This window comes from Neocloeon triangulifer, unplaced genomic scaffold, assembly GCF_031216515.1.
Source record: "Neocloeon triangulifer isolate White Clay Creek 2 clone unplaced genomic scaffold, ASM3121651v1 ptg000014l, whole genome shotgun sequence".
Lineage (NCBI taxonomy): Eukaryota > Metazoa > Arthropoda > Insecta > Ephemeroptera > Baetidae > Neocloeon > Neocloeon triangulifer.
Genome location: NW_026775556.1, coordinates 1,385,949 through 1,398,574, shown reverse-complemented (window position 1 = coordinate 1,398,574; position 12,626 = coordinate 1,385,949). Strand labels below are relative to the sequence as shown.

General features: G+C 37.4%; 3 protein-coding genes across 4 annotated transcripts; all 3 read left to right on the top strand.

The window, feature by feature from the left end:
* Positions 1-16: 16 nt before the first annotated feature.
* Positions 17-5,193, top strand: LOC132199642 (uncharacterized protein C05D11.1-like). Its single transcript, XM_059624522.1, has 19 exons — positions 17-158; positions 437-629; positions 695-835; positions 885-985; positions 1,381-1,587; positions 1,675-1,797; positions 1,863-2,017; positions 2,070-2,169; positions 2,284-2,457; positions 2,513-2,608; positions 2,663-2,920; positions 2,976-3,155; positions 3,215-3,451; positions 3,540-3,720; positions 3,774-4,017; positions 4,075-4,399; positions 4,509-4,669; positions 4,724-4,876; positions 4,967-5,193. Exons 2-19 carry the CDS (start codon positions 452-454, stop codon positions 5,019-5,021), a joined length of 3,069 nt encoding a protein of 1,022 aa, XP_059480505.1. The 5' UTR covers positions 17-158; positions 437-451; the 3' UTR covers positions 5,022-5,193.
* A 222-nt stretch (positions 5,194-5,415) lies between these two features.
* LOC132200226 (uncharacterized) lies at positions 5,416-11,651 on the top strand. 2 transcript variants are annotated; one of them, XM_059625533.1, is made up of 10 exons: positions 5,416-5,534; positions 5,692-6,048; positions 6,275-6,472; positions 6,831-7,358; positions 7,952-8,142; positions 8,511-8,962; positions 9,135-10,559; positions 10,618-10,722; positions 11,317-11,495; positions 11,553-11,651. In XM_059625533.1, exons 2-7 carry the CDS (start codon positions 5,698-5,700, stop codon positions 9,242-9,244), a joined length of 1,830 nt encoding a protein of 609 aa, XP_059481516.1. In that variant the 5' UTR covers positions 5,416-5,534; positions 5,692-5,697; the 3' UTR covers positions 9,245-10,559; positions 10,618-10,722; positions 11,317-11,495; positions 11,553-11,651. The 2 variants fall into 2 exon arrangements, with proteins under 2 accessions (XP_059481516.1, XP_059481517.1); XM_059625534.1 differs by having other exon boundaries at positions 5,471-5,534; positions 5,684-6,048.
* Positions 10,605-11,657, top strand: LOC132201477 (NPC intracellular cholesterol transporter 2-like). Its single transcript, XM_059627659.1, has 3 exons — positions 10,605-10,722; positions 11,296-11,495; positions 11,553-11,657. Exons 1-3 carry the CDS (start codon positions 10,605-10,607, stop codon positions 11,655-11,657), a joined length of 423 nt encoding a protein of 140 aa, XP_059483642.1.
* The last annotated feature ends 969 nt before the right edge of the window (positions 11,658-12,626 follow it).

The following is a 12,626-nucleotide window of genomic DNA, read 5'->3' as shown; positions in this document are numbered from 1 at the left end:
ATTGTCATGTTGGCAACTTTGCGATGAATATTCAAGAATTTTTAGGGTGTTATTATTATCCAGCGTGAAGTACTGCAATTTGATACACTTCCTTTTTTTTAAATTAAGTACTCTGCTTGCTCTGAAATAATCTTCGAAGTTTTTTTGTGAATTTAAAGGTTTGTAAATAATTTATTAATACCCACACAATGCAACATTATTGTGTATAATTTATTTCAAATTAAAAAACCGAGTCGAGAAACGCCGGTTTTTTCTAAAAAAGGAAAATTAACATAAAAAACGTTTTTTCGTTTTCTTTTTACAAAATAATTTTCAAGGGCATTTTCAGTGATTTGCATTACATTTTTTCCAATTTTTAACAGTCAAATTTACCCACTCATAAAATTTCTCACTAAAAAAGCTCGATTTCTCTCTGATTTTTTAAAAAAATTTCCAGCGATTTTCAACGACGATGGCTCCTGTTGACGGCTCGGCTCAAAACGTGTCTCCGGGTTTTGCCTTCAAGTTGGTCTGCGAAGGCCAAGCGAACGGCCTGGTGGACGTGAAGAAGTACCGCTCTGCCAGAACCGGACTGACCGTGGTGCTGGCGGACGTCGACGGCCCCGTCGTCAACGGCTACTTTTGCCTTGGTATGGATATTTTCCCTCTCTTTGCCTATTTTTATTTTTCTTCATCAAAATTTTTTCCATCTCAGCCACTGAGGCGCACGATGATGACGGCCTGCCACATACCCTGGAGCACCTCATCTTCCTGGGCAGCGAGCAGTACCCTTACAAGGGTGTCCTTGACCTGTTGGCCAACCGCTGCCTCGCCTCTGGCACCAACGCTTGGACGGGTTGGTTTTTTATTTCCGTTGCAAAGGTTGTAAAATGAATTTTGGACAGATACCGACCACACTTGCTACACGATGACCACTGTCGGATCGGAAGGGTTCCTCAGTTTGATGCCCATTTACTTGGATCACATCTTGTACCCAACATTATCAGTAATTTTTTTATTTTAGGCAAACTATTCCATGATATAAACAGTTCTTATTTAGCATTGAATTGTTGCATGTAACTGATTTTATCAATTTGTGTAAATCAATTCAATTTTTAGTTTTGAAAAAGTTAAGAATGCTTTTGAAAAAATGTATTGCCAAATTTGGTAATTAAAAAAAGGTGGCTAAATTCTCAGGTTGGGGTTCAATTTTAAAGAAGGAATTGAAAATTTTATTCATAAAAAATTATACAATAAACATTTAATTAAATGATTATAACTTATAACTTGTAAAATATTTTTTTTAACTAAATTTCTTCATTAAATCATAGCTCATTAAATCATAGGAATATCATTTAATGAAAGTTTAGGTGATTCATGAAACATTTTTTAATTAATCAGGATGAGGGTTTCATAACGGAAGTGCATCACATCAGTGGTGACGGCCAGGACAACGGCGTTGTCTACTGCGAGATGCAGGGGCGAGAAAACTCTGGAGAGTCTCTTTGCCACCTTAACATGCTGCGCGCCCTTTTCCCAAACTGCGGTTACTGCTCAGAGACTGGCGGGATCATGAAAAATCTCCGCACCTCTACTGACAACATCAAAGTAGCAAATTCAATTATTTTGATCAATTTGTTCTAAAGCTGTTTTTTTTTTTTTTTTTTTTTTTTTTTTTTTTTTTTTTTTGCTAAGGTGAGGAAATTCCACAAGGACTTTTACCGACCAGAGAATTTGACTCTCATCGTCACCGGCAAAGTCAAGGCCGAACAGGTTTTCTCAGCCCTCAGTGACATGGAGGAAAAAATTTGCTCCAAGGTTTCCTTTCATAACTTTTTATATTCTTGAAATCAAGGCTAAGAAATTGAGTTCTTCAATTTTAGGGAGACAGAGGTGCTTTTACTCGTCCTTGGCAGTCTGAAGTGCAGCCTTTGGCAAAGTCCGTAGAGCAACTGGTGCCTTATCCCTGTGACGAGGAGGATTGCGGCATGGTGAGCATTGCCTGGAGGGGGCCCTCTGCAGTCACCGACCTTGTCAAGTAAATCTAAATTTCTGCCAAATAAATCAAAATCTGATTTTTTTCATGTTAGTGTTGCCGCCTGTTCTATCATCATGAAATATCTCACTGACACAGCTGTGAGTCCGCTGCAGAGGGACTTGGTTGAAATCAAGGATCCCTACGCCAGCAGGGTCAGTATTTTTTTCTTTATAGTAATTTACCAAAAAAAATTAAATTGTGATGAAGTTATGATATAAATTTGCATTATTAAAAATCATTCTAATTGGGTTTTCTTTTGCATGTAGGTTTGCTACTCAATGATTGAAAACTCAATCGCTGCACTTTTCATCATTTTTGAAAATGTCCCTATTGACAAGGTGGACAAGGTCAAGGGCAAAGTTGATGAGATTTTGGAGCAAATTATCTCAGGAAAGGAGGCTATCGATGCTACTCGCCTTTGTTCCGTCATCAACCGCCAGGTTTGCTTAACTCTGTAATTAGCTTGAAGCCATTTCTAAATTCTATTCTTCCTAGATTTTGGAAACCCTGAGTCACCTTGAAACAAACCCTCATGACACCATAGCATTCATGGCCATTGGAGACATGCTCTATGGGCAAAATCAGAAAGACGTCTGTTGATTTTAAATTTTTTTTTTAAATTGTACTTAAATTTAACTTCTTCAGTTCCAGCAGCGCTTGAACACTGTTCAAGACCTCAGGAAGCTGCTTGAGGAGCCCAACTCCTTCTGGATTGATTTACTGAGAAAGTATTTTGGTGCTGACGCTCCGAGCGTTCTGATCAAAGGCCGTCCCAGCATTGAGCTGCAAGTAAAAATGGCCGAGGAGGAAGAAGAGCGAGTGAAGCAGCAGTGTGCTCTGCTGGGAGAGAGTGGACTCAAAGGCAAGGCTGATGCCCTTATGGCTGCCATTGAGCACAATGAGGTAGAAAAATTGGAATAATCATGTGAAAGAAAATTTAAACTAAACCTTCTTGCAGCGTCCCCCTCCGGATGAAATGCTGACTTCAGTGCCTATCCCTGGAACAGGAGGAATTAATTTCCACACAATCGAGAGCTTCACCTCCAACAACACTGAAGTTTCCCACCCCAACTTCTCAGACATCACCTCTCCTGGAGTCACTACCTATCTTCTCAACATCAAATCAAACTTCGTCTACGTAATATTTAGAAAAAAAACTACACTTTATTTTCCTATAATAACTAAATAACTTGGTAGATGTTTGCTCTGATGGACACAAATTCCCTGCCAGCCAATCTGAGGAGCTACCTGCCTTTGCTCTTGGAAACCATTATTGAAAGTCCGGTCGAGAGAGACGGGGTTGTTGTCCCATATGAGACCATTGTCTCCGAACTGGAGTCTGACACAATTTCAGCGTCAACCAGGGTTGGCTTGGAAGTTTGTTCTAGATTCTCATGTGGACCTTTTGGACAGACTGCTTTGCTTCTCCTTCAGGTATAAAATTTTATTAATAAATTTTTAAGAATTTGTTAATTATATTTCCGACTTGAGCCACTGGAGTAAATTTATTAATTATTCCTAGTTGGAGCCTGGCAAGTACGCTCGCTGTGTGAAATGGATGCAGGAAATTCTGTATGGCACTCAACTCACTACGGAGCGTCTGTCAGTGGTGGCGACCAAAATGATCAATGACGTTGCCCAAGCCAAACGAAATGGAAACGGAATCGCCATCGACATTCTCAAATCAATGCTTTTCTGCAAAGGTATAGAAACAGAACCATTTGGTTTCATTCTTATAATAGAGATTTTCTTCTAGAGAGTAACCAGTACTGTTCAAGCATGCTGAGGCAGCACCGAGTCTTGACCGAACTGAGTTCGGCCTTGGAGGCTGGAGGTGACGGAGCAAAGAAAATCCTAGAGCAGCTCAATCAGTTGAGAGAGGAAATAACAAAACCCGAGAATTTGTCAGTCATGGTTGCAGCTAACTTTGAGGCTCTTGAGCAGGCAGACCAGCCGTGGAAAGAATTTCTTCCTTCTCGACTTGAGGCATCCTTGAAACCGTAATAAATTAACCATGCTTTTATTTTTAACAAGAAAAATCTAAATTCAATTTGTAGTTTGCATGTGACTTGTGACGCCGAGTTGATATCCGAGTGCCAGGGCCAGAGGGGCAGCATTGTGGGCCTCGGGTGTGTGGAGTCATCCTTCCTGAAGCACTGCTGCCCCGGCCTCAAAGGCTACAAACACGAAGACCTGCCCGCCCTGCTTGTCTTCACTCAGTACCTGACCCAGTTGGAGGGCCCTCTGTGGAAGCAGGTGCGCGGCCAGGGACTCGCTTACGGCTACAACATGTTCCCTCAGCCCAACGAGGGCCGTCTTTACTTCACAATCTTCAAAGCCACCAACACGTTGGCTGCGTTTGTTGAGTCGAAAGCAATTGTGGTAAGTTCTCAAAAATACCAATTTTTTCTCCAAAAATTTCAATATTTCAGATTTTAGATTTTTGTGTTATATTTAGAATTGAAAACTGATAAACCGTTCATTGTTTCAGGAGGCTCAGTTGAAACCCGATGCTGTGTGGGATGAGACGTTATTTGACTCAGCTCGCAGTTCGCTTGTCTTTGAAATCGTAGAGAGGGAGAAGAGTGTCGGAGACGCCGTGGTGCACAGCCTGCTCTCCTTTTTCAAGGGAGTGCCGCTTGACTACAACAAGTATGCTTATTCATTTTCCATCTATAGTTGCAGGGTCTGATTAAACATTTTCAGGGAACTTGTGCAAAAAGTGTCAAAGGTCACTACGGACGACCTGAGGCGAGTCGGAGCAAAGTATGTCGCTCCTCTTTTTGTCCCTGGATCTGGTCACACTTCAATTGTTTGCCACTCAAGCAAAGTAGAGGAAATCGCAACGGCATTCAATGAGTAAGTATTTCTGTATCTAAATATACATAAAAAAAATAATAATAATAATCGTGAAAGAATTCCTTACATTGAAATAAATTTATTTTCTAGCTTGGGCTTCTCCATCAAAATATCCTCATCGCTGGAGGAGAGTCCTTTGGCTTAAATATGATATTAACAAGATCCTATTAGAAGCTGCTGATTTGGATCTTGCAACAAAATTAAAATTTTTTAACAAATATATTTTGCCTCAGTTTGATTTGCAGTGTGAATTAAATTTGTAACTACATAATTAATTCAAGTTCAATTAAAGTCAAGCTTGGCGAGCACATATACATCTCTCATTTTATTGACGTTTCTATTTTTGCATCCCAAAATAAATATGTATAAATTTTTGTCATTTGTTCATCTTCCTGCCATAAAAAAATGATAAAAGCATGTTAATATATTGCTAGCTTTTGTAAGTGTACCTGCTAAACACCTAGCAAGAAGCTTCAAGGTCAACCATGCGAGAGGTCAGTCATGCCAAGCAGGTTTTTCCACTTGGGTTTCCCTGACAATTAAGTTTCAGGTGATGGACCCAAAAAACATTCGCGCTCCTTATGCGCATTCTGCCCAAGACGGATGAGCAGCTTAGTTGCTTTAATATAGCCTGATCTGCGCTGCACCAAGTAAACTGGTCAGTATTTCCAATATATATTTGTTTGCAATTTTTTTCGTATTTATTATTATTTTGGTTTTATATTGTTAAAAATTTATTTTTGCTCGTTTCAATCATAGTTTTTGGAATTAAATCTATTGTATAATCTAATTGAATATAAAAATGAGTGTTAAAGAACAAGATGCCTGTGGTGCCTGCGCCGCTTTTGTTGTTGGTGCTATCGTCGTCGAGCGTTTATGATCATTTCCCGACCGCTCCTTGCTTCTTGACCGCTGTGCAGCTCCACCAGGTGCAGGTGCCTCTGCTTGCACTGTTCCCTGGCGCCGAGAGTGTTGAGATTGAATTTCGTCCGCACGCAGGAGAACAGGCGCACCGCGAGATTTGTAGCGAACAGACAGTTTCTGTGGCTGAAGAAGCTTTAATCAAAGTAGTTGTAGAAAAAGCTAAAGAAAATATGGTCAAATATGATGAACAAAAAATTAAAGTGTCGACATCTCCCCCTTTCAACGAGCTTGAGCTTGACGGCGATCAGGTAATATGAATATGAAACAAAAACATTTTAAATAAATTAATAACTCCTTCATAGCAAGATTTTCAAAATACATTTTTGTCAATCAATTTTTCATGTGCAATTTATATTGTTCCATTTTATAGCTTCTTTGTTGCTTGCAGGCAAAGTCCATTTTAAATTCCTTTATCATTTTTTACTTATGCGTTATGTGCGATTTAAAATTATTATTTACTATATTTTGTCGCAGCAACGATTTCCACCTTCAACACCACACACTTCCAATGAGGAAGAACTGGAAGAATCAGCCGCGAACGAAATCGAAGAGTTGATCGCAAAGAAAGACGTTGAAGGCGCTGCGAGAATTTTTCTCTCTGCCCCCAGATCAGAGCTGTTTGTCACCAATCTTTTTGCGGATCTTTTTGATGAGCAGTGGAAAACCTTCCAGGTATAAAAATAGTGTCAAAGAAAAAAATATTATAAAGAGAAGGAAAAATATGAAAAAGCTCCCTTTTTAAATTTTTCTATCCTGGAAATTATTTGTATAAACATAAAACTTTTACCACTATATAATTTATTTGAATTAAATAAACTAGCTCTTTTTTGCAAGAATTTACATCCCTATGTAGAGATTCTTCACATTTTGTTTATTCATAATTTATTTACAACACAATTTGGAGTATGAGAAAAAACTTAATGATTAATTTTCAATAATATCATAATTAATACTTGTATTTTTCTATTTTCAATCTTCAATAAAAAAGAAATGAAAAAAGTTTGAAATTTTATAAAAACTAAAATTATAGGTGGGTCGCGTGTATGACCTGGCGGCGTCGGTGCGGTCGGTGGCCGCCTTTGAGATCCTGCGGCGCCATCAGGAGACTCGAGGCCTGTTCGAACAGCAACCGTTGTTGGTGGCGCTTTTTGCGTCGCGACTACTTGAGTGGACTCGCGGCGCCGACTTCACGCTGGCGCCGCCGGAAGATCAGAGTCAAGCCTACCTGTTGGCACGCGACGCCAACGCAGCAAGGCGCCGCGTTGTCAGCGCCGCGGTGCAAGAGGTGGTCGAGTCGGAGGCGCCGTCGGGCGGCGCCCTCTCGCTGCTCCAACTGATCGCGGCGCCGCCGGCGTCAAACGATACACAAACGGCGCCGCAGCTGCTCAAGGAGGCGGTAGATGTGGCCGCGCCGTTTTTACGCAATGAGAAAATCGGCGTGGCCAAATTTGCCGAAATGTTCGCCAGGAGAGAGGACACCATTTGCTTGGTCCTTGAGCAGATCAAGCGGGCCATCGACCCCGAACCCAAGTACTGCCAGACCTTGCAACTTTACATGGTAAGGATTGTATTACACGCAAAAAGTGTGCTTAAAAAATATGCTTTAAGAACACTATTTTTTTTAAATTTCATTTTAACTGGTTTTAAAATATTTTGATTGAATTAAAAAAAAATTGAAAAATATTTATTGCAATAAAAAAAATTCTAATGACTGAAATGTCAAACGTGAATTTTGATGTTCATGCGCTCAATCTAAAATTGAAATTTTTCCCCAAAATGTTCCTATTTTTTACACTTTTAATTTTGGGTTTTATTTGTTATTTTTGTCCCTTTTTTAAACTTTGAAGTTAAACGCAAAAAATTGTAGTTTTTTTTTTTAAATATTTATATAGAAAGGGAAATTATTATTCAAAGAAATTCAATCAAAATGAAAAATTTTATATCATGAGAAGAATCTGATATCCGCTGATTTCGATATACATGAAATAATTTTGTCATTTCAAAAAGTTGAATTAAGTTTTGAATTTTTCATCACTCAGATTATTCATTTATTTATATTTCAAACAAAAGGTTAATTCAAATATCAATTGTTCAGGCATATTTTTTTTTAGCAAAAAAGAGGAACGATTTTTATCAAAATTAAATTTCCAGGCCACAATACTGCGATTGCCTAGTGTGCGTGAAGCGTCAACAGAATCTTTTTATGAGCTGAACTGCGCCCCTCTAATGGGAAACGTGAGCGCGGCGTATGTGAGCGTCCGAGACGCACCGGACACGGATCTGCAGCAACACGCAGCCTGCCTGCTTCAAGGATTCAAAGAAAGCATGCAATTCTACTTAAGGTAAAGAGTTATTGTAGAATTTTATAAAAAATTTCATCGGCAACTTCATGTTTGATTGAAAGAAAATATTACTTTAGGAGTAATAAAAAAGCAAAAGAGGGAGATTATGAAAATGAGTGTCTGAAGATTCCTCATTCCATTTTAAATTTTTGATGAATTAAATGGTTTAATAAAAAAATAAAAAATTGTAAAATAGTCAACTTATTTCAAATTTCATAAGTGATTAAATTATTGTCTCGTGTTTTAAACGGTTTTTAATATTAACATTAACTTTTAAAATTTAATATGAATGTTTAGCGTTATTTTTATTTATGATTATGATTTTTTCCGATTATGAATTTTTTTTAAGTAGTAAAAACTTTTCAAAGGTACAAGGCGCCGACGGTGCCAACCCTGAAGTACCCTGAGCTGCAATACGCGTTGCAGCAGAACGACCTGCGTTTGGAGGTGCGTCGAATGTACGAAGCGGGCGGCGTCACAGAGTGCGATCTTTTCGGCGCCTACCTCTCCGTCCTGGACAGCGTGGGCCTGGCAAACTCGGCGGCGGCCCTGGTGACCGCGGCCCAGGCCCATCGGCGCAGCGAGTGCGCACGTGTCGTGGCCGCGGCGCCGCTGTGGACGCGGCGCCTGCTGGACGCGTCTCAACCGTGCGACGTTGAAAACGCAAAGACCGGACAAAGACTGGACGACGTCGCCTTATGGAACGTGACCTTTGATGAACTGGGAAGACCCTTCCTGTCCAGGGGCCCTGAAAAGACCGAGCAGCTCTTCATTGAGGCCGTGCCGCAGAGAGACAAACTGCACAGGATCTTCTCTTTGGGTAAAGAATTTTTTTAAAAATATTCTCCTATTGTTTAAAATTGCACCAAACAATAAAAAAGTTGATAGTACTGAAGGTATTAAATTGGAAATGACCATTTCAGTCATTTTCTGCGTTTTGGTAATCAAAAATAATAATTTATTACTAAAAAAAAAAAAAAATGCTTTTTCAGGTGACGGGGATAGAGGGGGCTTTCTAGGTGCAACTTGCAACGATTGCCCTGTAGAACAAAGGGCAGAACTCTACAATTGGAAAATAGAGTGCGTTTTTGATGCTGCATAAAATAATATAGAATGTAAACAATCGCGAAAAATCGTTTTATGATGAAAAAATATAATTAATGAAATAAAAAAATTATTGTAATTATTAACTATATTTTGTATATTTTAGATATTTTTTTCAAGAAACCTTACAAAAATATTTTTATTTAAAATTATGATTGAACTGGAAATTTATTTATAAATTTAACAAATTTGTTGAGAAGTTTTGAAGTTTCCTTAAAAAATAAGTAGAAAAACCAGAACTCCTAAAATTTATATTACTGCCCCAATATGGTAAAGCTGAGACAATCGAGAAACAAAACAAAACAAAACCTCTCTTTCTTTGTGCAACATGCCATTGACAAAAAGGGGTCGATTTTTTCATAACAATATTCGTCTTAATTGATATCGCTCTGAATTAGATTTTTTTCCCACCTCAGCCTAGTGAAATTTGGCCGCGAGCATAGCTGCTGCGTGTGGACAAATTCTCGCGATGATTTCTATTGTGTTTCGAGGGGCGTCACATAATAATTTTGCAATAAAAGTATGTTGCAAACATATTGATGCTAATGATCCCAAAGATGTCATTTTTTAATAGTGCATCAGGTGACGCAACAAAACAAAAAAATGAACGCTCGCAGCAGGAGACGTTCTGTCATTTCAAATGTCAAGAGTACATACATAATTTATCATCTTTTTGAGGTAAATAATGGCTTTGACACAAACGGTACTGCTTACGAAAACAAAAAAGCGTCAAATTTTCAAATAGGTGCTAAACGGCGTGTGCTCATTTATCAATATATGTATTTATGCAAATCATTAAACACCTTTTCTCAAAAATCTTAAGCCTAAATTTTAATATAAAATTGGGCTTTAAACAGATAATTAAAAAAGATATTGACATAATAATTGAAAACTGCGTTATGAAAATAAAATAGATCACAAATTTATCTAATTAATACGTGTTGATTACGCTGAATTGAAAGCTAAAGATAGAAACACGTTGATTCCAAATTACTTCTAGGTAACCATGACCCAATAGATCCCTATCACGTCGCTCCTCCCTGCGATGCAACTTTGGACCATACACGATTCTCGCGAAACATAATGAAATAGATACATGGAGATATGGATGGTCCTCAAGGACAACAGTGAAAGGTCTATATGTAAAAACGGACCATTTCGGCGCACGCGGTTCCAGTTAGGTCCGCAGCACCGCGACGATTGGACATCAAACATGTTTTTCGCCACGAAATTTGTGATATTCTTTTTGTCGTTGGCAATTTCCTACGTCGCCCCGACCAACTTCAAGGAATGCCGCAGTTTTTGGAATAACAGTAGGTTTTTTTTTAAATTTATATTTCGTTTTTCAAAAATGTCTTATGACGAGATTAGAAGTGGGCATTCCGCCTCTAAACATCACTCTGCACGGCTGCGACAAGTACCCTTGCAGTTTCGCCAGAGGTTCAAATATTTCTGGAGGAATGGACTTCATGTACAGTAAGTTTACTTATTTAAAATTTTAATTTAATTATATATATATATATATATATATATATATATATATATCTATTATAAAAATTATTTTTTAAATATAAATATACATTTTTATAAATTTTATTTTTCCATTTTTTAGTTTAAAAATATATTTTTGTAATGTCAAAATTAATTTTTATTTAATATATAATCGATTTTGCCATGTAATGTTTATAGTGACTGTATTTTTATTTTCTTTGAATGCAATTTTAATTGTAAGCTCAATATAATATAAACAAAACAGATTGATTCCATTAAAAATTAAATTGTTCTAAAGAGATGTTTATTGTAATTGTTTTATATTTAAGTATTCATGCGCACGAATTGTTCAATTTTCCTATGAAATGTTTGCAATTAAGGTTGATTGATTGTTCTTGGTGAACATTAATTTCCAAATTTTATAAATTCTCAAAACTTTTGAAATTAAATAGAATTTGCCACAGATACTTTTAATTATTTTAAAATGTCTAAATAGTGAGCTACATTTGGATCAAAAATTTTTTTTTTCAATTTCAATTCAAATTTCTTGAAAACTAGACATAATTTTCAAACTTCAAGACAAGGAGCTGAGTAGGTTAACTCCTGATGTGACTGTTTACTGGCTTGGCCTCCCCATCGGTTGGCCCATCCACCAAGACGACGGCTGCCAGAGCCTCAGCATGAATAGCTGCCCAATCAAACCCAACACAAGGGCGCGCTACGAATACTCACTTTATCTCGACCGATGGGTTCCCTTGGTAATATAATTTGACGTTTCTTTGAAATTTAACTAAAATAAAACAAATAAAATACAGGTCAGTCCATACGTTTGGTTCAAATTTAGGGACGCGAAAGGAGACATCGCAATTTGCTGCGAGGTGCCCATCAAAGTTGTTGACAATGAAATTGAAGAGAGTTAAGGTTTTGTTGAATTTTTTTGTAAATAAAATTGTTATTTTGTTGATTTATTTGAAAATTTAAGATAATGCATTTTATTTATCTCAATTCTTATCCTTTGCATACAACTGAATAAAATTCACGCTCGAACATATAAATTCAATTTTTAATTTTGTTTTTCTTTATTGTCTTATTTCATGAAACAATAAAAAAAAAATTATTAAAAATATCCTTTTGAAATAAAATTGCATTAAAAATCGATTTCACTCTTAGTTTGCGAAATGCATTAGGCATGGCAAGCCCCATTAGCGGCTGACACGAGTTTCGTGGATAATTAGTGACCCATAAATACCGATTTCGCCACCAGTGTGCAGGAACTACTGTCGGAGCAGCAAGCTCAGACCAGGAAACGATAAAAATATTAAAATTTAAAGGCAAGGAAATTTTACTTTTTTCTTCCACATAAAATATAACCATCTCAAAATATAAATAATATATCTCATTTTTAATTGTCTCTTATTTATATTCACCACCCGCATATTCCTCAAATTTTGAAGGTTGCAGCAAGCCTTTATCAGTCACGTACATAATAATTGAACTCCGGTTTTAATTGGAAAATGACTGACCTCGCCAACATCTCTGCTGCAGTACGCGAGGCAAGAAGAAGATACTTTATTTTAAATTAATAAATAATTCTCTTAAAAATTTTAGGATGAATTTTTCGGTGAAAGCATGAAATTGGAAGGCGCGCGTCAGTTTTTGCAAAATCCGGATGCGCCGTTGGCCGTGCAGATTTGGGCTTATTTAGTGCAGGTTTTGAGGTTAGATTTAATTATTTTTCAATTTTATCCTTTTTTGAATTACATTAATTTTTAGATTCAACCTTTACGTATCTATAAAAACGATGAATATTACTTCAGCAATAAATTCGGGAAAAGCACAGGTTGGACTTTCGCTAGTCCCGTTTGAGAGCGGTGACCAGAAATTTGCAG

Coding starts and splice junctions, on each gene's coding strand:
- LOC132199642 (XM_059624522.1), top strand. CDS start 452: ATGGCTCCTGTTGACGGCTCGGCTCAAAACGTGTCTCCGGGTTTTGCC. Junction 1,798..1,862: donor AGGAAAAAATTTGCTCCAAG/GTTTCCTTTCAT, acceptor CTTCAATTTTAG/GGAGACAGAGGTGCTTTTAC. Junction 2,458..2,512: donor GTTCCGTCATCAACCGCCAG/GTTTGCTTAACT, acceptor TATTCTTCCTAG/ATTTTGGAAACCCTGAGTCA.
- LOC132200226 (XM_059625533.1), top strand. CDS start 5,698: ATGCCTGTGGTGCCTGCGCCGCTTTTGTTGTTGGTGCTATCGTCGTCG. Junction 6,049..6,274: donor TTGAGCTTGACGGCGATCAG/GTAATATGAATA, acceptor ATTTTGTCGCAG/CAACGATTTCCACCTTCAAC. Junction 8,963..9,134: donor GCACAGGATCTTCTCTTTGG/GTAAAGAATTTT, acceptor ATGCTTTTTCAG/GTGACGGGGATAGAGGGGGC.
- LOC132201477 (XM_059627659.1), top strand. CDS start 10,605: ATGACGAGATTAGAAGTGGGCATTCCGCCTCTAAACATCACTCTGCAC. Junction 10,723..11,295: donor AGGAATGGACTTCATGTACA/GTAAGTTTACTT, acceptor CTTGAAAACTAG/ACATAATTTTCAAACTTCAA. Junction 11,496..11,552: donor TCGACCGATGGGTTCCCTTG/GTAATATAATTT, acceptor AATAAAATACAG/GTCAGTCCATACGTTTGGTT.